General features: G+C 39.8%; 1 protein-coding gene across 1 annotated transcript in view; it reads right to left on the bottom strand.

Annotated features, from left to right (window-relative positions):
• Positions 1–409: 409 nt before the first annotated feature.
• The window catches only part of HSD17B12 (hydroxysteroid 17-beta dehydrogenase 12), a 160,749-nt gene continuing 136,056 nt past the window's right edge, over positions 410–25,102 (bottom strand). Inside the window, exons 8-11 of the mRNA XM_082844327.1 lie at positions 18,315–18,396; positions 16,616–16,681; positions 3,621–3,770; positions 410–3,361 (exon numbers count right to left, since the gene is read on the bottom strand). Coding sequence (XP_082700453.1) covers positions 3,257–3,361; positions 3,621–3,770; positions 16,616–16,681; positions 18,315–18,396 — 403 coding nt within the window. The 3' untranslated portion in view covers positions 410–3,256. The remainder of the gene's footprint in view (positions 3,362–3,620; positions 3,771–16,615; positions 16,682–18,314; positions 18,397–25,102) is intronic.

Below are 25,102 nucleotides of genomic sequence, written 5' to 3'. Positions count from 1 at the left end.
TTAATACTAGAAGCTCATAACTAAACTAAAGCAAGATCTCTGAACTCTTCCAGAAATAGCTCACCTAGAATGTGCTTCAATATGTATGTACTCCTAGCTATTCTTGGAACATACCAGGTATGCTCTCTCCTTGGGCTCTTTGCACAGGCTGGTCTGCCTGAAATGCTCTTCCCCCAGGGAGGTAAAGGTCTTGCTCAAGATGGCTCCAATGCCACCTCTCTCTGGGTCTGCCATGAGTACCTTATTTAATGTCACAAGCCTCCCACCCCTACCCCAACAAACATTGATTCCCCATCCTACTTACCCTGTTTCATTTTTCCCCACAGCATATTATTATTATTCCTTTTGTTTATTACCTGTCCCTCATTTGCTCCCTCCCCTGGTCCCTCCCCCGCCCCACATCCTGTTCAAGTGTAAGCTCAACTGGGGTTAAGAATTTTTTATCTGCTTTGTTCATTGTAGTTTCTCCAGCATCCAGAAGCGTAAATGGACATGGTTGGCATTCAATAAACGCACACAACAGTTTGTCTAGAAACTTTTATAACAGGGAAGACAAGCTGGCTTTACATCCTTTTGGGATTACCTTTTGTAGTACCCATTTTGCTTGCTTTTCAGTGACACAGGTAAAGGAGAGTGGTCAAAGCTGTAATATGCTGTTTATCACATTAAAATTTTTTTCATCTATTAAGTTTGTGTTCATGCTAGACAGTGTTCCATTTCTAGATGTTTCCATATAAATCTCAATAGAAAGAATTACATTTCCACAAGGGAATTTTAATTCTGTCTATACTTATATGTTTTGATCAGGAGTAACAAATATGCTAATCTAAAAATATTGGAATGTCACAAAGTAGTGAGTCCTTAAAATTTAATTAATTAGTTTCTAACATATTAAATAAAAAGCTTTGATCATTTGTTTTGATACTGGTAAACTACAGAGCAAAGTAGCAAAATCCAGGACCACCAAAATATCAGGTAATTTTTGGTATCAATAGACTTCAGAAATTATAGTACTACTTAAGCTCATTTCATTCTCATAAGGTATTATTATCACAGTAAATCCCCTTTTACACTGAATCAGCACCATTCGTATTGGTATTGGCATTGATGTTCACTTCTATTGTATTTTGATGCGATAAATATCAAGTGAGAACTCAGAATTCATCTCTTTGGGGCAGGACCACATTTGAGGAAATGGAGACCAATATCATCTTTATTTATTGCCAGTGCACATGGGCCTGACATAGGACAAATCAAAATGGCACACATCATTCTGTGTGCAGGGCAATTCCTCTCCTGGCCTCCCTCCCCCATGCTATTGTACTGAAAGGACAATGAAAGAACAATAAATTAAAACCCAGTTTTCTATGTTGTGAGGAGAGCTGATTCTACAGTAATCATCAATACTAATCTTCTACTCTGCTCTTTGAGTTCAAACCTTATCTAGCACACATCAGACTATAAAATCAAGTCAATATAAAGTTAAGTCTAAAAATTATGCGTCACTATTTTGAAGGTTTTTGAGAACATTGGTTTCTCTTTTAGTATAATTTTTCTTTCATGTGCCTGGAAACATAGATTTTCATGTTATCATCTTCAACCTTGAGTGTTGAATACAAGAGGATACTTGCTGAGCTGAAGCAGTCAAAGCCACAGCTCAGAAGTTTTGAGCTTGCTAAGGGATTTCCTAGCCAGATTACAGCTATTTTCTAGACGGGATAAAAGGCGAAGTATTTTGTATACTTGCAAACCAATCCCTCCCCCTCTCTACCAACTGTCCAGCAAAAACCACCACCACAACAATTAACCAACAAATGTGTAAAAGCAAATAATATATTGCCCAGGTCATTGTGATTTCACCATTTCTACAACAAAATGAGAGAAAGAGAAAGGCAATGTGTTTTTCGTAAAGCTAAATTTATTCTTTATTCTGAGATTATGTTCTTCCTATTTTGGGGATGCTAAAATGTCTTTTCTTTTATATAATAATGCCAATAGCAGATGGTAATTTGGGTTTTTCTGTTTTTGTTTTATGTCCTTAGCTGGCAAGTTTAAAAGCTAGAAACACTTAAATACCCCAATTAAAAATTTTACTTATTTATCTGCAGATTTCCTGATGCTTAAATCTCAGAGCCTGGGAACCACAGCCTAGGTAAAGACCTACCTTCTGTGTTGCATGTTTCACAACATTGAATTAATTTCTTAGCAAGTTCCCCAAACAAGTTATGTAGCAGAATAAAAGTAAGTCTTAATTTATATTAAACCAGTGCAAAAATGGGCTTAATTTCAAGCACCAAAGGAATATATTTTCAATCAACACCATGGTTATAACATCTTTTATTAAAACTAATTGTATCAATATCTATAGGGTACCTATTTAAAAGTATAATACCACTAACTCTAATATCATCATTGTTCTAAGAGTAGCCTGGTGTCACATATGTGAGCAGTATTGGTGCAGTGCAGAAACAAAGAAGCTGGGGTCCAAGCAGGCCACCTTGCTGGGTCAGAATTTTAGTGGCACTGATGGAGCTGCCCATCAATGTACATTTTGGCCCATTTACCTTTATAAATCATACCATATAGCATTCAGTATTTACATACATTTAAACTGAGAAGGCATACGTATTAGAGGAAAGCATATTTTAGTGGGCATGTGTCAAAAATAACTCTGTATTTCATCATTATTTTTACATCATTAGCTACCCTTGAGAAAGGAAAGTTCCATATAAATGTACAAACCAAGACATACTTTTAGAAAACCTTACAGAGTGCTATGCAAATTGCAGTGTGTCCTCCCGTAAGTAAATCAATTAACCCCCACTCCCTCAAAGTGTTCAAAACAAAAAAGGATAGCTGGCCGTTACTTTTTAAAGTATGTTTCAGAGAAAATACAAGCATAATCATCATTGGCATTTTGGACCAGATGAAACTCTTAAGCCTTACATCTGACTCTATCATTCAGTGATTTGTTATGATTGTGTTCCTTCCTAGTAAGCAGTTCTTGCTAATGTTAGTTCTGTATCTATTTGATAGGGGCATTTATGTTACATTTCAAAATAACTCCTGGTAGCATCCAGAATATATGTCAGGAACTCCTGAAAGCAACTCTGCTTTCCTCTCAATTATGACATTTAGCTTTATCAGTAACTGTTAATTAACATGACAACTGAAGATTTGGAGATGGTGGGCACCTTGCAGCAAACATGCCTAGGCTGGAACATCTGGTCAAGTTACTCAACACAGTTACCAATGCTTAGTTCTTCTTAATTTTCTTCAGATAGCGAGCCCGGGTGGAGTTGCCTAAATTCATGGTCAATTTAAAATACAACCAGGAAGGCAGGCTTGAGATTACTGAGGCCTAGGGAAAGAAATGGGGAGATATGCAATTAAGGCTTACAATTTGAACTCATTTGAAACATATGATCTTATGTTTTACTATATTGTTGTTTTATTTATAGGTAGATTTTAGAGTTCTTGGGTGTACAGTTGAAAACAGATGCCTTGCTAGTAAGTCTAGACAATGTATATACGCTAATATACCACATACTATTTTGTGACTCGATGGGAAAGAAAACCCCAAACCAAAGTACTGATCTGGAACTTAAAAATCTACATACCATAAGAGAATGGATCAGGTATCCGTTGGTTCGGGATTGCACGCCGACAGTTTTAATGGCAGACTTCACAAACGTCTCTGAAGAGGGCTTATCCAAAGTTGGCTTTCGAATTTTAGCCAGTTTCGTAGCTACAAAGTAGGGCAGGACACTCTAGAATGGCAACATACCCCCCCCCAAAAAAACATGCCACTGATTAGGAAGGCCACAAACTCAATTCACACTGATGTTTGATTGCTCTTAGTGGCAGAAACATTCTGAAAACTCTAAAGCTTGTATCTTTAGAGAGAGAGAAGAAAAAGAGAAGCAGCTATCTAAAAACTACCTTGATAGAACAAACGATAGCATAAAACAAGTTGTATAAAAACAATCTGTCGGGCTTCCCTGGTGGCGCAGTGGTTGACAGTCTGCCTGCCGACGCAGGGGACGTGGGTTCGTGTCCCGGTCCGGGAAGATCCCACATGCCGCGGAGCGGCTGGGCCCGTGAGCCATGGCCGCTGGGCCTGCGCATCCGGAGCCTGTGCTCCGCAACGGGAGAGGCCACAACAGTGAGAGGCCCGCATACCACAAAAAAATACAGTCTGTCAATACAACAGAGTTTGAGACTAGAGAAAGTATTAAAGATAAGCAGAAACATACCTTTTTGAGTCTTTAAAAAGAAGGCATTAAACAAATCTAGAGAGCAGAGATTTGGGGCCGGGTGCTTTCTACTCTGACTAAACAATATAGTTACAGAACCACCACATAGGAGATTTTTTACATTTTATGCCCCTAAAGAGATAATAATAATTTCCTCCATACTTTATGGTTATTAAGCTTGTTCTATCAGTTTTGGTCCCTCTAAAATAAACATTTCATGTTAGCCTTGGGGTACCACTTTTCTTCCCTAGTTTCTTACCATTCTGCTTCTGAGTTTTATAAACTTTGCTATTGATAAGATAGGACCACCACTCTTTTCTTTTTTCTTTGTTGGGGGGAGACGGGATAACAGTATGGAAACAGCTTGGGCAACTAACAGACGCTTCACAGAAGTGGTGTGGGATGCAAAGCTGGACATTACCTTTTAGGTTAGGGGAGCTGTTTCTTTATTTCTTATGCTTGCTATATTTTGGATATGCTTCAACACAGAATGCAAGGAAACCCTATTACAACGACTCCTGAGTCATGACACAAGCGGTTCCTTCTGTAGTTTGAAATTACTTGGGCATGGTTGTACACCAAGGAGTGAATGTATTCTGTTTATCTGACATGTATGAAAGGAAGGGGTATAAATTACAATGAAACTTCTATTAAGGAAGAGGATCTGTTTCAACACATGGTGGTCAAAATCAAAAACTTCATTACTAAAGGCAGAAATAAAATTGAGATGTACTCCAAACTATAGATTTTCTTCCTGCCAAGAGCTGGGGAGTTCCCATATCTCTTTTGTTTTATTTTGTATTTTTCCCATTCCCAAGTATGAGTCACCCTCCTTAACAGGTGAGCTGAAACTCCAGCCCACCTGTTAGAACCATGAACCCAAGGGCCTAACCACTGTTACTCTCCAACTTTCTCCTTCTTAGTCCCTGCAGCCACAAACCCACACGAAGTAAAGTAACTTCCCCAAAGTACTTCAATACCTGGGCCAACTTTGATTAGGTGACTTTTGGTTTTGAGAATTTGTGTATTGGAATTATTACTCTACAGTTATTCCTCACTTAAAAAGCAATTTTTTTTTTTTTGGTCCAGCAGGTCTTTATTTTTAAACCCACGTTGCTGCAAGGATCCAGTATATGAGAGCACAAACCAAAGAGAGATCCCAGACTAACGGACAACATGAAATGCAGAGCTCATGAGGCTGTGCCAATGGGTAGGGAAAGGAAAGTTCGTTCAAGCTGAGCAGCAAACAAAGCAGAGAGTGTCTGCATATACTCTGACTCCAGCAGTGAAGGGCCGTAAGCAAACCCCATCACACCTCTATGACCCAGGTTTCCTGGCTACAAAAAAAATAAAGACTAAAACAAAAACAAAAACCTTCCCATATATTGATCACAAGCCTGCCAAGAGTACTCTACAGTATTGAGCTTCTCAACATAAGGTGGTCCACTCATTATACCTTCCAATTACATAATTAGGTATTCTAATCCCCCCTCCCTCTCTATGTGGCACAAATCAGACTGTTCTGATTTTGCAGAAGAATGAAGTCGCACTGCTTGGCTGAACCACTTGATGGTGCCACAAGTTAACAAACTCATCATTCAGCTAAACCATCCAGCTAGTCGAGAAGGTCCTGGCTCTTGAGGTGGGGACAACAGACGCATGTACATTCTATTCTGGAAAGGGTATTTATTTCTACAGTGGTTTAAAATCAAAGCAGTTAACATGGCCTAGCAGAGGATGGAAAGGATTCAGAGATGAAATAACTTTTGAGCTAAGTCTTAATAATGTGGAGGAATTTGCCAGGTAAACACATAAGGGAAGAACATTTTGTAATGGGAACAGCAGGGGCAAAGACAAGGAGACAGAGCAGGATGTTCTCATGGAACGGCAGTAGTTCAGCCGGCACGGTTCAAACAGTGGAAATGTGTGAAGCAGTGGCAGAAGGAAGGCTAAACTTAAGTACAGAAAACGAGATCCAATCACCGACAGTATCGATTTCTAGAGCATAAGCTCTGTGACGACACAGTCTTATTCACCATTATATTTCCAATGCTTAGCCACTGCCATTGCCTAGCATGTAGTAGGAGTGCTAAGACGATCTACTGAATGAATTAGCAACAGAACACTTCATTATGGACAGCAATGAATATAGTACTGTGGTCCCTTTCTACTGCTGCTGCCCAGAAAAGTAATGACAGGAGGAAGTTGACAATGCATGAGAGTTTAAACCACAATTTTAGATATTCTAGAGCTTAAGCAAGGTTATCTATCTAATAAACAAAGTCTTAGTTTACAGGTCTTAGTTACTCAGAATTTTAAAAGAAGGAGAATTTCAAGTTATGTAAAAATAAAGATCTTTTTTTTTAAAAGAAATATCTTTATCTTATATGTCAAAATGTCATCTAGGTACATCCTTAAACAGTTAAACAAAAACCCAATAAATGATAATTAATCCACTTTTCTGGTCTACGCAGGGAAACATTACAGTGAACAGGTTAAGAAGATACCCATACTTTCGTAGGGAGTATTTTGGGCAGAACAAATTTTTAAAAGTTTCTTATGCTCAACAATTTGCCACTATAAATATTGCCAGCTCGGAAACAGCGTGAACCTTGACAGCTGCCCATGCAGGCAAGTGCCCTGGTCTTTGCACTTAGAATCCCAAACTGAAAATAATTAACCAGCCCATAAAGCAAAGCTTTTTTGTCCTTGCTCAGCCTATTGAAAAGATCCCTGGAAACAAACTTGGTATCTTTTTTTCTCACCCACTGAGTAGCTTGCTGAGGTATCTGGTCTTTAGGGAACAGTTTAGGGAGCCTCGATTCAGGAACAAGAAGGTTATTACAACTTAATGTCACAGAACAAGAGAAAGATGGATGCCCAGGGCTGCATGGCAGATATTGAAGAATCAAACACTGAACCTGCTAACTTCATGTAGTAGCACATCCTTCATGTTGTCACCTGTGTACTAAATATGCCTTCTCAAATTTAAACATGACCAGGACAACTCACACCCATGCTTTGGAAACACGGGTCCAGAGAACGCCAGGCTCCAGTCTATTTACACACATGGAATTCTCAAGACGGGGTATAATGTGCCTTTTCTGAGCACTAAGTTCACCAGTGAAGTCAGCACATGTTCTTAAGGCAGAGGCTGAGGCTCCTATGAAGCATTTCAGGGAATCTTTTCTCCTTCAGTCTGTATATTCATCCTCCATTTCAGGATCTGAATAACTGTATGCATAGAGCCTAGTTTTGGAGTTTGTATTATTTCACTTGCAGACCACAAGATGAGCATTTCCACAAAAGGGGCCTTGATTATCTCATTGGTAGAAACCCTTGGCCTTACTAGAAAATGTTAGGAAAGAGGAATCATTCTGATGGAACAGAGATCCCTGATAACATGGCAATGAGCAAAGGCCCCACAGTAACATTAGGTATAAACCTTAGCACCTAAGCCCAAAATGAAGGAGTTAAAATGTTGTGCTCTACACAAAAGAATCCTTGATCGACACTGGCTGGCTGATAATCTTACAAATGACCTGCCTCCACATATGTGGAATTCGTATGTTAACATTCAAAGAACAAAAGGGAAAACAGTGTTAGCTCACAAAACAGCATGTATTTAACAAGTCTTTCCTGAGCGCCTACTAGAACACTGTTTTAGGCACTCGGAATACAGTTATGGACAAGGACAAAGTCCCTGATCTTACTGAGCTTACATTTTAGTGGGGGGAAAGGGGGGCTGGTGCACACAGCCTACAAACAAATGGTTAAAAGAATGTCTACAATATTGGCAGGTGATGATAAAAAGGAAGAAGAAAAATAAACCTGAGTAAAGGGTGGAGGTGATGGAGGCTGTTCCTGCAGGTGATCAAGAAAGGCCTCTGGGATAACGGTGACATGTATGTGATATGGTCACATATAAGCAAAGATCTCAATGAAGGGAGAGAGCAAGCCAAAAAGATACCTGGATAAAGAGCCTTAGACTGAAAGAAGAGCAAGTGCAAAGGGCCTGAGGTGTGAGTGTGCTCAGAGGGTTTGAGTACTGCAAGGAGGCCAGAGAAATAGCGGGGTGTGTGTAGGGGGGCACACGCTAATGTGGAACATCTGCAGTCAGAACATGGTGGGTCACAAGAACTCTTGGTTTTACTCTGAAAGAGATGAAAAGCCACAGGAGAGTTTTCAGCAGAGGAGTAAGATGACCTGGATTATGCTTTAAAGAGATCACAGACTGGGGTGGGGGGGTGGGCGTGGGGCTATTATCAAGGTGGGAGTAGGGAGGCCACATAGGAAGATGCTGCAAAAGGTCCAGGGCAAGAGATCACGGTGGCAGTCATGAGAAGCGGTCAGACAGTGGATGTGTTTAAAGGGTCCACTACAGTCAGTGAGATTCCCTGATGGACTGAATCTGCGGTGTAAGAGAAAGAATAAGCTGGATACGGGGGGTGGGGAGAAAATTTCAGCTTTGAAATCACAGACTTGGATTCAAATTCCACTTGACCACTTACTAGTCGTGAGATCGTGAGCAAAATACTGAGCTTTATTTTCTTCCTTGGGGGATATAGCATCTTCCCTATTCTATTACTATGAGGATTGAAAAAACAACTGTCAGTTAAAGAGTGTGAGATTTAAACTCTGGTATGTATTAGAATTCTTTTCTAAGTTTTCTAATATTTATAATTTTCAGAATGCATTTAGAAAGAAAAAACTTGGCTGAGTTTTTATATCCTGTAAGAGGGGTAAGAACACCATTTTCTATAGAAAATGACTGTGGTAACCAGCTGGATATCTGAGTCCTTTCTGGATACAGATGTAATGTGGTTTGAAGGACTAAAGGACATCTCAGGTTTTTAGCTCCTGTGGTATAACACTGCTGTAAAAGGCCAAGGAAAAAAGCCATTATCACTGACAAAAATGAGGATTCACCTAGTTGGAAGCGGTCTGGGTCCAAGGATCCCAACAGGACTAATTTTACTATTCTTCAGCCATTTCTCAAAGTTGGTGCAGTTGACTAGATATGAATATTTCCTGTGAGAATCTTTCTGTTGCTTTATAGTTCTCTGTATTTAGACTCCATTTGCACTAAAGACACAGGCCATTACCTTCTTTTATTGTCCTTGGCAATTAACAAGAAAGATGGATGAGGACTTATGTTTTCAGTCCCGATGCGAATTTTTCTGTGTTTAGCTATCTAGCTCTTTGAAGCCCAGTAGATCTGTATGATTACTCTAAGCGATAAAATGTTTTAACAAAATACAAACGAGGAATATCTTCTTTCATTAACAAAATAAACTGGAATTTTGTTTGCTCCCTCATCTCAATTTGTCTGATTTGTTTTCTAAATTTATTCTGACTAAAAACTACATTTTTAACCGAATTAGCAAAACCACCAACTCGCATCACCAAAAAGCAACAAAGCACTGGAAGATAGGACTTTAAGAGAACGGGGCCCAAAGAATTTCTCCATTATGGTAAATATTCTTTTGTAATCTTTGTGCTAAGAGTGAGAAGCCCCCTTCGTTTTCAGGCCAGACCGGCTGAAACCTACACCTGCCTTCTCTGGGTCTGGGGGTGGGGGGTCTCCACCTGTGTCCTCACCTTTCCTCTGGTAAAAGGTCAGGCAAACTAAACCTCATGCGATGGTTTTAGTTAGCAAATGATCTCCTTGTTGACAGCACTTCCAGAGACCTGGCTTCGCAGCTCCAAGGAAGAAAACTATGGTGCAGAGTAACACCCCGGGGAGAAGCAGGAGGGCACGGCAGAAAGAGCACAGATCATGGCGTTATTCAAACCCTCACGGTCAATCCAGATGGTTAAATTCCCCATACCTCCCCACATTACCCAACACAGCAGCCTCCTTTAGGTCCTTCATAGAGCGGATCACTATGTAAAATAATCACATTCATGTGTTCGTTTGCTTGCTATTGTCTGTCTCCTTCCCACTAAATATAAACTCTGCCACAGCAGGGACTTCGTCTGTCTTTTTGCTATTGCATCCCCACCTCCCTAGTAGTTCCCGCTCAGTATTTCTTGACTGAAGAAACGTGGAACAAAATATACACCTCTGGTTTTGGACTTACTATCCCTTGTCGATGTAATGTGTTTAAGTATCTGGCTCTCTCTGTGGGTGCCCTGAGGTCAGAACCATGTCTTACTCACTTGTTTCCTCCCTGCCTGGCTGCAGAGCTGGCCAGTGGCAGGCACTCACTGACCTTAGGCAAGTTACATGATTCCTATTGATTCTTGGCTTTCTGTCTGTAAAATGGGACTAGGTTAACATCTATCTTAAATGAGATAACAAAATAGGTGAAGACATGGGGCATATTGTACATAGTCAATAAATGCAAGTTTCTTTCCTTACTTCATGCTCATGTTTCAGAGTTTCCCATGTTTTATTTATATATGCGTTATCACGTGTCCCCACGTGCTAGAGGGGGAGGCCGAGTCTCAAGGTAATGAAGCAGCTTTCTGTGGGTTAGACCACGGAGGGGTGATACCAGAACTAAAACCTTGGTCTGCTGACTAGGCTCAGCATCCTTTCCTCACCACCTCTAAGCACACCAGTAATCAATGTGGTCTGCATAAAACCACAGCCTGGACTGAGGGAGCTAAGACTTCTTACTTTGAAATGGGTAAATATCCAGGGCTTCATGAATTCTTTAGCATCAAAAAGCTCTTCATAAGGCAGGTTTGTGAAGAGTCATTCATTGCTGGATGCTAAATCTAGGGGAAACTGTGAGAGGGGGCAGGACATCTGCATCGTTTTCAAAGTGTCTCCCCACAGACTGCTTATTAGTGCGAGGGAAAAAAACAGTAACGCTACAGCAGAGAAACTGGGTAACCCCTTGACTGAGGGGTCGAAATCAACATCAGCAATAAGGGGCAGATGGATATCATGTATCTCTGGATGTGATGCCCTGAGAAGGACACGATGTCACATATGTCATTTTGGCCAGGGAAGCATAACCTGAATCTAACCATGAGGAAGCATCAGAGAAACCCCAAGTGAGAAATATTTGATTAAAAAGAGCAGAGGAGTACTGTCCTCTTCAAAAATGTTAACGTCATAAAAGACAAAGAAAGGCTATGGATGTATCCCAGATTAAAGGAAACTAAAGAGACAGGAGAACTATATAATACCTGGTCCTAGACTGAATTCTTTACAGGAGGGTAAAAAATGCTATAAAGAATACTATGAGGGGGAGTTCCCTGGTGGGCTAGTGGTTAGGATTCTGGGCTTTCACTGCTGTGGCCCGGGTTCAATCCCTGGTAAGGGAACTGAGATCCCACAACCCGTGCAGTGTGGCCAAAAAAAAAAAAGAATACTATGAGGTCAGAAATTAGAATACAGATGGTAGGTTAGATGAAAACACTACATCAATGTTAATTCTAAAGTTGGCAACTATACTGTGATTATTTATAAGGATATCCTTATTCTTTGGAAATACACGCCAAAGGATTTGGAGGTAAAGAAACATGATATATGCAACTCACTTCCCAATGATAAAACAAATGGAGTAAAATGTTAACAATAAGTGAATCTGCGTAAAGAGTATTGGGGTGTACTTTGTACTATTCTTATTTTTACAAGATTTCTATAGATTTGAAATTATTTCCAAATAAAAAGTTTAAAAGAAACAAGGTGGCCTGTGAAAGTTTTACAGAATAAGAGTTCAAGGAGTGTAGTTTTAGGATGTCATCTTAGTTTCAGCTATTTCTTACTTGCTTAGTATTAAGAGACAGAGCCCGGTACTGGGGCCCACCAACTAGCCAGTCAGAGCACTTTGGATTTGGCCCTTTGAAAGAGGCATAATTTTGATTGGGTTTTAGTTATAGGGTAAGAATGAGAACAGATCATTCTCACCAACAGAGCACACTTTCCATGAGATTTACAAGAATGTACTTCTTATCCTCTATTCAAACATCAACAGAGTCAAAATTCCCCTTTAGCACGTTTATATCACATGTTGTTACTACTATTTGTGTTTCCAGGAAATGCTTATATATTAGCAAATCTGAATTCATGAAGAAAATTTTAAATGCTCTTAAAAAATTACAGGAAAGAAGTTGAGGGAAAGATGGGGAGAGAAAAAAAGCAAAGAAAAAAATATTAACAAGGAATTAATATAAAACGAGCTGGAATTTGAAAACCATACCCTCTTCCTCTCCCAAAAGAGCAATCTGTTGCATCTTCACATGGAGGTAGACCTAAAAAGAGCACCTGCCTTCCAAAGATTAGAAGAAACTGAATTTGGCATCATAGCATTAGCTTGGAAACCCTCTAGATACAGAGTTTGAAAATTCAAGACCAGAGGCATATGGGAGCCACAGAAGAAGCTCAAAAGTCTTAAAAACTGAGGACTGTGTACCACCAAGCATGGCCATGCATAGCCAGGGTCCTCTGTGATGCCAGCAAATGGCAGGTCTCTGGTATGCCCCGCATTACACGTGCCATTAGCAACACAGAGACAAACACGATAAAAAGCCTGTTCTCAAGAATACATTGGAGTGGGGGGAGTCCTGGGCCAGAGAGTATCAGGCAGAGGTATATAATAAGGAGTAAGAGAGCAGAAGGGAAGGTGTAACCACAAGGGCCCAGCGGCCAAGATAAGGTTTCCCAGGGCAGGTGAAATGAGGCTGAAGCCCTGAAAGACGGGCGGGGGCTGCAGGCTCCGGTGCGAGTGGGGCAGGGAGGAGATGTGGAGAGGAGACTTGCAGAGGAGTGGGGGCAAAGGCGTGCCAGCAGAGGAGCCAGTCAGGGGCACCGCAGAGGGCAGAGCATGCACTGGACACTACAGTGTCCGCTCTGGTCGGAACGCAGGGTGGCGTGAGGGAATGGAAAGAGGCAATGGCCTCGTGGGGTCTGAATTCAATCCTCAACATGACGGGTGGCCACTGAAGGACACTGAAGGAAAGCAACGTCATCTGACTTGTTTTTAATAAGATCACCCAGGAAACAGTATGTGGGATGGAGTGGAAGGGAAAACTAGCTGATAAATACTCCTGGTCCAAAAAAACGTGCAGACACAACATACCACCAGAGAAAAACCAATAATTTTTTAACTGAGCTTCATTTAGACCAGATTTTTTTTTCTTTGGTCAGAATTAATATGAGATTCTCTTCTACTTCAGAGTTTGATGTATTCACACAGAAATAACAACTGTATTTTTCCTCACAAATATTTCAGTTTTTGTTTTTTCACCAAATTCATTCTAAGTTTAAACCATGAATGAACTCCTATGAAGGAAGAGAATGATCAATGAAATTACATCATTTGTAATTCATTATTAGGAAAAAATAAAAATTTGTCAAAGTAAAATATTTCAGAAAACAAATGCTAATGTGCTTTTGTAGTAGCTGTTAGTCACAGCAGATCAATAGGCAGACCATATGCAGAAAAGATCTTTGAGGGAAACCAGACCTGAAAGTGAGAGATGAAACAGTCTTGTCTGTTCACGGAATTTGAGAAATTGATCATCTATACTCACAAGGCCTAAGACTCCCTTTGTCACTGAAACACTTGCAGCTTCTGGTCACACTGACTCTGGGTCACCCACCAATGGACCTTTAAGATTCCTGCTTGCTCTCAGTAGTGTTTAAAAATTGTTAAGTTAATAGCGTGAATATAATAGATTCATCAGAATGAGAAAATGGCACATTGTGTGGCACACGATGCCTGACCTCCCGAGTGCTTTACCGATTTCCTGTTACCAAAATATAACACATGCTACGTAGCAGGTTCAAACTCTTAGCATTAAAGTGACTGGTGTCAAGGAAGCGGGAAAAGGGAGCGTATGGTAGCTCCGTATACAATTCAAGATTCTTGAAAACCCTGTCCTCCCCAGGGTACCCTATATTTATGTGGAGCTGCAAATCGGAGTGACACCAAAGGGCTATGACATTGAAGGATCCCTTGGGGGAGACCTCAGGTAAGGACTGAGGGGAAGCAGGCTCTAAACGGACCCTGGAAGACGAGGAAACATTTACCCTAAAGATACAAGGGAGGAAGTGGAACTAAGCAGCCCAGCACCTTCTGGTTCGTGGCTGCCTAAGCAGATAGATCCAGTAAGTCTTCAGTGCTGTCCTGAAGGCCTGGAGCAAGTAGCCCAGTGGTTCAGAACAAAGGCTTTGGTGCCAAACAGACCTGGACTTGAGTCCAGTTCAACATGAGCAAGTGGCTTAACCTCTCTGAACCCCAACTTCCATAAACATAAAGATGATGATGATCAACACCATCTTATAAGATCATTATGAGATGCAATGAAATACATGGATACATATGAAGTGCTCAGCATTGTTCCTGAAAAGTATCCCCTCAAATATTACCTATTATTATTATGATTGATCATTTGAGGCTTCAGGGTGCAAAAAGGAAAATACTAGGCTCACAGAATTAAAAGCCATAATGAACACTGGATGTGTGAAGAGGTGGGGGCAGGTCGTGGACAGGAGCAGGAAAGGGGTAAGAATTGCAACCTCTCCCAAGACATTGTTAAAAAATGTGCCTAATCATGGAAGTACTGTGAACCATTATTTCTTTGTGTTGAGCAACAACTGATTTGAGACTGACACCCATAAAAACCTCTACATTTGCTTCCTCTTGTATTTTGTACTGTAGTTTCACAGCATTGTATCTGTTAGCTACATAATAAAATCAAAGGTCTCTATAAAAATTAAGTCAAATGGATCAAAGGCCTAAATGTAAGAGCTAAAACTATAAAACTCTTGAAAGAAAACATGGGGGGGACAATCAACTATACTTCAATAAAATTTTTTTTTAAAACAGGGGAAAAGCCTCATGGCATTTGATTTGGCAATGATTTCTGGGATATGACACCAAAAGCACAGGCAACAAAAACAAAAAATAGATAAATTGGACTACATCAAAATTTAAAACTTTTGAGCATCAAAGGACACTATCCATAGAGTGAAAAGGTAACCCACGAAGAGGGAGAAAATATTTGCAAATCATATACCTAATAAAGGGTTAATATCTAGACTATATCAAGAACTCCTACAATTCAAAAATAAAAAGCAAGCAACCCAATGAAAAAATGGGCAAAGAACTTCAATAGACATTTCTCCAAAGAAGATAGCCAAATGGCCAGTAAACACTTGAAAAGATGCTCAACCTCACTAATCACTGAGGAAATGCAAATCCAAATCAAAACCACAATGTGATACCACTTCACACTCATAACGATGGCTACTATAAAACACAAACAAACAAAAAGAAAATAACGAGTATTGCTGAGGATGTGAAGAAATTGGAACCCTTACGCATTGCTGGTAGGAACATAAAATAGGGCAGCTACTATGGAAAACAGTAAGGCGATTCTTCAAAACAAACAAAAAGAATTATCATATGATCCAGCAATTCCATTTCTGGGTACATATCCAAAAGAATTGAAAGCAGGGTCTCAAAAAGATAGGTGTACACCCATGTTCATAGCAGCATTATTCACAGCAGCCAAGTGGTGGAAGCCTCCCGAATGTCCATCGACAGATGAATGCATAAACACAATGTGGTATATACACGCAACGGGATTATGAAGGAAATTCTGACACATCCTATAACATGCATGAAGCTTGAAGACATTATGCTAAGTGAAATAAGCCAGGCACAAAAAGACAAATACTGTAGGATTCCACTCACATGAAGTACCTAGTGTGGTCAAATTCAGAGACAGAAAGTAGAATGTGGTTGTCAGGGGCTGGGGGGAGGGGAAATGGAAAGTTATTGTTTAATGAATAGAGTTTCAGTTTTGGAGGATGAAAAAAGTCCTGGAGATGTAAGGTAGTAATGGGTGCACAACAATGTCAATGTACTTAATGCCACTGAACTACATACTTAAAAGTGATTTAAATGGTGTTTTCGGTGATGTATATTTTACCACAATTACAAAAAAGTAAAAGATCACTACCACACCTATATCATCCTGTTGTATGCAGTCATCCTCGTGCTAGTAAAACTCAGTTTTATTCGGCTCTCTCCTCTCTTGTGATTATTAGACAGAGGCTTTGGAATAGTCATGGCACTCCTTGCATACCTGGCAGCTGAGAGATATTGACAGTCTAATTCTCTCAAAATAAGATCATAAGAACTTACAATTATTATGCACCAACTGTTTATGCTGCATAGTTCTACTTTAGGTATTACCACTTAAAAATTCTAGTAAATTGTTTAAAATCTAGACTTAAGTGCATAAAGGAAAAGAAACCATGTCTTTAATGGTGTGCTAACGTCACATTCACTTACTTAGGAATGTGATTTTCTTTCGTTGCCAAGACAGCAACAGTTGCTGTGGAAACCACACAAAAACAGGGATACTTAACTGAAACAAACTCCACTCACCTGCACAAAGATGCCCTTGCTCTTATATTCTTCATGGAGGCATCTAGAGAAGAAATCTACAAAAGCCTGGGAGGGGGTGGGAGTGAGAACACAAACACACATATTACATCAATCTGCCTGATCTGTAGCCATGGAAACAAAAATAATCAACTAACCATTTAACACTATAGTTTCTAATCATTCTTTTCATTTCAAATGCAGAAGAGACCTTAAAAAAAAACCCTTCAAAACCTGAAGTTTTCTTTATCTGCCACTAAATTAAGTGTTCTCTTACCAAATATAATATCCAGATCAAATTCTGATTTAACTGGAAAAGGCTCTTATCTTTTCTTTTTTCAGAAAATGACTTTCCGAGAAGGAACGTCTTATTATATAACAAAGGATGCATTCCTCCTCCCCACTTGCCATTCAAACAGAAACACAGTATGAATTCTGTTCAAGTCTGTTCTATGGGGATTTTGTTGTCAGTAAAGAGAAGAAAAGAGCAAGCGTCCTCTTGGTCCTTTGGGATGGCAAGATCCAAGAAGTGTAGAGGTGAACGTGACAGCCCATCTTCTTCCAATAGAACGACTTTAAATCTATTTGTAAAATAGAATGTGCCATTTTTTTACAAAGGTGGACTCAACCTCAGGCTTGAAATGCAAAGTATCAATGATGACTCTACTAAGGTCCTAGTTTATGACAGTCTTGTGTCCGTGGAGCAGAACAGGCAAGAAGAAGTTGAAGTTCACCAGTCACTTCAAGAAACATGGTGTTCATTTTAAACATGCCTACTGCATGTTTCAGATATATAGAAAGCAAGCAGATTGCAGGGCTGGGGGGGCGGAGCCAGGCTTTTTCAAAATACAGTGCGTAGTCACTTTAAGTTTTTCCAGGGGACAAAGTGAAAAAGAGGGCAGGCGTTTTGCTCTTTTCCTTTCCTGTCATATTGCAAGTTCTTATTGTGCATTTTATTTTGTTCATTTTCCCCTAAAAGCTTGTTTAATTTCAGCGTCCCAATGGTCATTTTTATTTCAGAGATGTATCCTATGCTTCAACAACATATTTGAAAATGATGCTATTGACCTGCAGGCAGTACAAAATGCATTCTAAATTACTGTCCTAGTAGTAACGTGAAGAGGTGAATGGTGATGTGGTATAAAATTATGGCATCTTACAGAGAGGTCTGGAAAATTCTTGTCTCACTCCAGAAGTGGCAATAAATATCTGTGAACTTTGAAGAATGTGGCAAAAACTCACACTCCCCCATCTATCTTGTGCATACTGTGTATCTATGTGCTGACTAGCTGCGATCCTTCTAAGCTCTGCGGACATGGCTCTTAAGCTCTATGCTGAGTCATTCATGAATCAAATCCCCATTCTTAGACTCATTTATGTTATGTTCTGATCAGCTGAGCTAACTGGCCCAGACCAGCTCCCTGTTGGGAAGCACAAATACCAATTTTAAAACCAGTAAACTACTGAGAGAAAAAAAGCATCTGCAGATCTGAGATCTTGATGCCTCATTTGTGAAGTTGATACCAGTCAGTGTATCTCCAGCTCTGGCTCCTCTGAAACTAGTGTTGGCTATTTTCCTTTTCTTCTCCGTCCATTTGAAAACTGCTAAGGCTAGAACTTCAAGAAAGTTCCATGCCCATTTCTCAGACTGAAAAGTATTTGTTATTCTTCTTCTGACACAATTTACTAAAAAATTGTTCACCTTAGTTGCAGAGTACAAGGTCAACAGTGGAACTGGGTACATGCCACTGGCAGAGGAGATGTTCAGAATTGCCCCTTTAGATCTAAAAAGGAAGATGCAAGTAAACAGAATGAAATCATATATATAATTGTTTATAAATTACAGATCTAGATATCTAATTATTTGAAACAGAATATCCTGGCTGTTTTTCTAACACACATCTCTCCTTGCCTTTCATCAGCACGTGACATGCTTGGTCAGTGAAAGAGGCATAACTCAATCAAATAAAAATAGCTCTTCTTTGCAATTAGCTCATTTCTCAGTCTTAGTAATCAGGGGCATGACCAGATTAGATCTTCAGTCTCCTCCAGTTGATTTCTATTCTCTGAGGTCTTCTCTGGCCATAGCACCAAGAATTCTTACTCTTAAAAACACTCTCATACTCCTTGTATGCCTTTAATTTGGCATATCACCACATACTATCATGCTGTCATATTTAATCATTCTATGAGTATAAACATTCTTCTCCCTCAAAAAAACCATAAGCTTCTAGACCTCAGAGCCCTTATCTTACACTTTTCCTCAAAATACTCTGCACGGTCCTGAGCATGTAACAGGTACTTACACGAATGAATGGTTATGTCCTGCTCTCAGGCACTAAATGTAGAGTTGACTCTAAAATCATGTGACTCTATAGTTCATCAAACCATATTCTTTTGCCAAGAGGCAAAGCTCAATTTCTACTGTAACTTTTAGCGACTAATGAAAGTTCAAAGTCAGAAAGTTACCAGGAATTACTCAGTCTACAAATAAATGAAAATTAGTTTGAGGAAAGCAATGCTGTAAAAACATACAAGTTGTCAGCAGTCGTATATGGCTTGCGTAAAGTGTGAGGTTAGGGTTTTAGGAATTTTAGACAGAATTAACAGCCAGCTTTTCCCCCTCAAACCCATTCTTCTCAGGTGGTTGGGCCCCTTATTCAGCTACTGCAATCTGCCCCACCTGCCTCCTGCCCTCTAGATGAGGTTCCTTTCCTTCAATTTAGTTTCTCATTATTCTTGGTCTGAATTTACTTCCTAAGGCCTAATTTTTAAGTATTTTTTAAAAAGGACGATACAGACTGCTCTTCTACAAAATAATAAAAGAAACATGACTAAATGGCATCTAAGTTATTTTAGACAGAAATCTGAAAAGAAATAATTCCCAAAGGTCACCCAGTCCATCTGCCAGCCTCTAGGCGAGATGCCACTTCAACCATCAAATGAAGTCTGGACCCTCCGCTTAATGAGTCACTGAAAACGAGCTGTTGTTTTTTGTTTCTGTTTTTGAACTGAAGTCCTTATTAGTAATAGTTATATACACTTTCCTAAGTGGCGAAATCCATTAACACGTTGGACATAGAAATCAAATCTCAAATTTTAAATTGTTATATTACGGTTTTGAAGAAAGTTGGAAATATTTAGTCAATGTATTAATTACACCATTCTTGTAGCTTTTGCTTGCCTCTCTCACACAGACAGAAAAGGCTTTTCTTTTTAAATATTAAGAGAGTAAGAATGCCTATCAGGAGTTAGAACCCAATAACTCTAAGGTAAAAACTGGTGAATTAGCAATGAGTATCTAGTAATTTCATTTTATCTATATTTGTGAGACATTCCTTTGATCGAAATGGGTTAAAAACCACCTTGGTTACTGAGACTTTTAATACGGTATTAATTTATGATATCTAAAATATCTTTTTTTTTAAATTTATTTATTTTGGCTGTGTTGGGTCTTCCTTGCTGTGCATGGGCTTTCTCTAATTGCGGTGAGCGGGGGCTACTCTTCGTTGTGATGCATGGGCTTCTCATTGTGGTGGCTTCTCTTGTTGCAGAGCACGGGCTCTAGGCCCATGGGCTTCAGTAGTTGTGGCACGTGGGCTCAGTAGTTGTGACTCGCAGGCTCTAGAGCACAGGCTCAGTAGTTGTGGCACACGGGCTTAGTTGCTCTGAGGCATGTGGGATCTTCCTGGACCAGGGCTCAAACCCATGTCCCCTGCATTGACAGGCAGATTCTTAACCACTGCGCCACCAGGGAAGTCCCGTAAAATATCTTTATCTTTTATAGGGTGTTAAAAATGTTCTCAAATTAGATCATGGTGATGATACGCTCTGTGAATATACTAGAAACCATCAAATTATATGCTTTAAATAAGTAGATTTTATGATATGTGAAATATATCTCGATAAATCTATTAAAAAAGAGAAAGTGAAATATATTTATGATATACTGGAATGTGTCACCTTTAAGCTAAGGGCAGATCCCAATCAAGTAGAAGCTAAGAAAGCTATTGTATCTTCTGCAATACAATATGCTTTCTGAGAAGTAACCCCAAATCCTGACAAGTTGCACCCCATCCTGAGCCCCAAGCATCCTTGTAGGTTTAGGTAGTGCTTTATTTTAATGTTTTCTCATGTAACCAGGAATTGCTATGTCCTCACTCATTCACAGCAAGTGAAGAAAAGCCAATTTGAAGTAGTTGTAGAAGATGCTGTTTTTCACTGTAACCTATCACACTGCTGGTTTTATCAGCGGGATTATGGGCTGGATGATACTCAAATTGGCTGAGGTGGCTGCATGTGCCCTTGAACAAAAATCTTACATTCTTTATTTCCTTCCACACAAATGAAATACAATTTAAAAGTCTTCCAAAATTAAAGTTTAAATGTTATCAAAAACATTTTAAAAATTACATCTTGACCTCACCAAAATTGATTCCTAAAACTTCACTCACCAAAGCAATGATTTCAATACAGGAAAATTTATTTAAAGATAATAAAAACCTTGTTCCTGGTTGCAAAATTGATACAGACCAATAGTCAAATATGCTACAATTATGCAAGCACGTGCTTTGTTTACTCCTTGAGGCAAGTGAGATTTTTGTTTCTTAAATATTCTACCCTAATTTAAAATTTCTAGGGGGTAGAGTTAGTTTGAGTTAGTGAAAAGTCAGAATTGGAAGGTACTTTACTCAAAACACCATATTTGCACTCTAAGATGCATGGAAGCAAATCCAGCACCAACGAAGTATAAAGCGAGAAGGCACTAGAGCTAAGTAAACACTGAAAGGACAGCATTTATCACTGCACCAAAGTAACAGCAGAGAAAACACCCCTTCCACAAAAACACTGTGCTACGAAGAAGGTTTGTCTCCCAAAAGCCTTCCCCCCACACACACACACGACAGCATAAAAGTCTCTCTCCCTCTCTCCAAGGATAATGATACTCGACTTAGTTTTGTCTGAATCACAAATAACACACTTGTAGAGCTGTCTCAATCCCTGTACTGTATACAGTATCTATTCTTTACATAGAGATGGAGATGAACATTTGGGACCACGAGGCACAAAGGACTCGCCTTTAAAATCAACTACTTTGTCTAGCGCTAATAATCCCCCATCTAAGCAGAATTAGTGACGTCAAACCAGTTTCCATGGCACAGCCAGACTCATGACAACTCTGTTATATGAAGCAGAAGGACAAAATGGGCTGCGCTTAATTGCACACAGAAACAAACATAAAACCAAACCCTGGTTAATCTCTCATTTTCTGGGGACTTGGGGAACAATTCTAAGACAGGAAGGTACATTGAGAATATTTGCTGAAGTTCCATAATGAAGACTCATGATTCCCATATTTCAGCACATTTCTAGTTTGCTATGACAAATATCCAAATAAACAAGTCAAGTAATATGTTCTGTGATACAACATTCTTAATTCATCAGGTTGCTTATTTGCTAACAGCCACACGATGGTGTCTCAGTGGTGTAAGTTATTGAGGATCTACTAGAATTAAAATACTGCAAAAAACAAAGCAGAAACCACTGCAGATAAGGAAGTACCTTTTCATCCAAAATTATTCTCTTCAATGACTAGCCCTCCCACAAGCGAGACATTAAACACACAAAACCCTATAAAATTCAGTACCTTATATTTATAGCCTCCTATAGCTATGCTTTCTAGACTTCCCTCTGTCCTGTGAAATCCCCAATTAGAAAACTCTCCTTAATGATCACTCGGATAAAAAAAATTCCCAAGTCTCTTTTCTTCCTTACATGCCCCACTATTCTATCAGACTGTTGTAGTATCCTTGTGCACAGCTCTTACAAAAATACTATTGTCATAGAGGAAGTGACAGGTCTTCCATGAAGTAAGTCACTGATTTCTGCCTTCCTTGGGACCCTCTCATCACTGCTCCACACTGCAGGTGAGGGGGGGAAGACGGGGAGGCGTAAATGCTGCTGTGAAGCAATGGAACGCAGGGTCGGTCCTAATGTGGACTGCTTACTTGATACAGAGTGTGACTGCAGACAAGGGAGATTGTACAAAAGACTACATCCCAATTCTTCATATTTTCGCTTCTTATCAGGGAGCATATAAGTGTGCTCTTGCAGGGTCATTACTTTTTTTTTTTTTAAGCTTAAACATAACACAGAAATTGGTACAGACAGTTCTCTAACAGATTCTCAAAAAGACTGAGAAACATATCAAAACAGGGTTCCATGTCAGAAAAGAATTCTGGATCACGGAGGTCAGATATATAATTAGAACCAGCGATCCAAATACATTATACAAATATTGCTTTGTGGAAGAAAGTTTGCAAACATTTCCCACATGAAAGAGAACTGCCTGCCCTAAAACACCATAACATGTCATAATTCCACCTTAAGCAATACAGTATGAAAGGGGCTATTTTTAGCTTTTCCATGGTTGTTATGGCAACCACCTCCTGGCTCCAGCTGTACAAAATGTTTATAATTCCAGGGAAGTGGAAAGAGTAAGTTTCCTCTATAACGTAATTATGTACTTTTTACTTGTATGATAATAATACCTTAGTTTGATTATAGAGACTTGTTTAGTGATAGTCAGCTGGCCCTAGGCTACAGTTCTAGAGAGTTTGGAAAATCGCATACATCAGAAGTAGAATCAGTGAAAGGGGAAAAAACCCACAACAACAAAGAACCCTGCTGTTCCTCAATGGAGATATGAAACCTACGTATGGTAACCAACCATAGTTATGCCATTTGGGGATGGTGTAAAAGGGCAGGCTATAAACAAATCACTTGTAATACGTCAGTAAGAATGCTTTCAGGTGATCTGTGGACTCAGAGTCTTTCTTTCTTCTTGGGCACACAGCTAATGACATTTCTGGCCTCCCTTGCAGTTAGCTGTAGCCTGTGACCGAGTTCTAGACAATGGGATGAGGGCAGAAGTGAGGGACACCACTTTTAGGCCTGGCCCATGAAACCACCCATAAAATCATCCTTCCTCTCTCTTCCCTCATCTGCTGGCTGCATGCAGATGTTTCTGCAGAGAACCACAAGGCCCAAGAGAAGAGTGGACCACCTTCACCCCAGACGGAAGGAGCCTGAGATCCCTGGATGACTGGGTAGAGCAGAGCCCCAATCGCTGATCCACACCAGACTGTGACGTGAGGGGAAAATCAACCTTTAGAGTGTTAAGCCACTGAGATTCTGGGGTGGTCTGTTATAGCAGTTAGCCTGCCTTGACTAATATAACGAGTAACTCCTTTAACTCAAGCAGACATAGCTGTTACTTCTCCTATCCAAAAGTACCGATTTATAAAACCCACTTACATTTCTGACTAGTTCTTAGCAGGTGCCACAATCACCCCTGTGACATCAGTTTCAATACCTAGCCTATGATGGCTTTCCACCAGATCATTTCGCACCCCCCATGTAAAATCAATTTGATTTCTTAAAGGCAAGGATCCAATTCATCTTCTGTGATAAACTTTACTCAGTGAATGCCTGTTGAAACAGATGGATCCTTTCCTTTGCATTCTTTGTCTTTATCTAAGGCTCCAGCTACAACTGTGATCGTGGCTGCTAGGTCTACAGAGAGAGGTGTGAGCACCTTGTGTCTGTATCATTTACTAACTAATTATGTAGCCTCATGGCACTCAGTTTCTTTGGGTATCACTTTTTATGTCAAATGAGGGGGGGTTGGTCTCAATTAATTTTAAAGTACTGAAATTCTCTGACTCTTTGAATCTAATTCTTCCTGGAAATAAGTATCTCTTTTGATATGATTTTTACCAACACACTTAAAAATTCCTTTTACAGTACCTCTGTGGTATATAAATTTCTTCTTTAATGGATGGAATGTACTAACCTCAACTAATACTGTGTCACTTGCAGATATCCAAACTAGAATTAAGATGATGACCCAAACTTCATCCCTCTTGAGTTCTACGCTGTCTGCCCTAATTCTCTGTAATCTTCTAGGATTCTGGTCTGGTTTGACCACCATCACTTCCATACCTGACCATCGGGGCACACTCCCACTGTAGCCATCAATAAGTAGTTTAAAGGTTTTAAAGGGGAATTTTACTAAAATAAAGCAATTAAAATATACAAAACCACATGTAAAATGCATTACAAAGAAAGAGCCTTGCTACAAAGTAGCTGCGAAACAAAATGGATTCCTAACCTCAGTGTCCTCATTTGTAGGATGGTGGGAGGCTATCGGAGTTAAATGAACAAACATATATCAAGTTCTCATCCAACACCTGGCACATAACATGGAATCAACAAACATGAGCTGTAAACCCTGCCTAAAGCTGGTCATGGAGGTTTCTTCACAGAAGTAGGGTCCCTGGGTCTCCCCTTTGCAAAGCTGTGACTCCTTTGGATCTCTTCCAAACTCAAAGCTATTTTGCAGAGGAAGGATGACTGTGAAGCCCTAAATTTAGCAAATGACCAAGCAAGCCCAGCTCTTTGCAACAGGTTTTCTTGGAAAGCTTAGCC

Source organism: Leucopleurus acutus (assembly GCF_964270905.1).
Source record: "Leucopleurus acutus genome assembly, chromosome: 8".
Classification (NCBI taxonomy): domain Eukaryota; kingdom Metazoa; phylum Chordata; class Mammalia; order Artiodactyla; family Delphinidae; genus Leucopleurus; species Leucopleurus acutus.
This window is presented reverse-complemented; position numbering and strand designations above follow the sequence as displayed.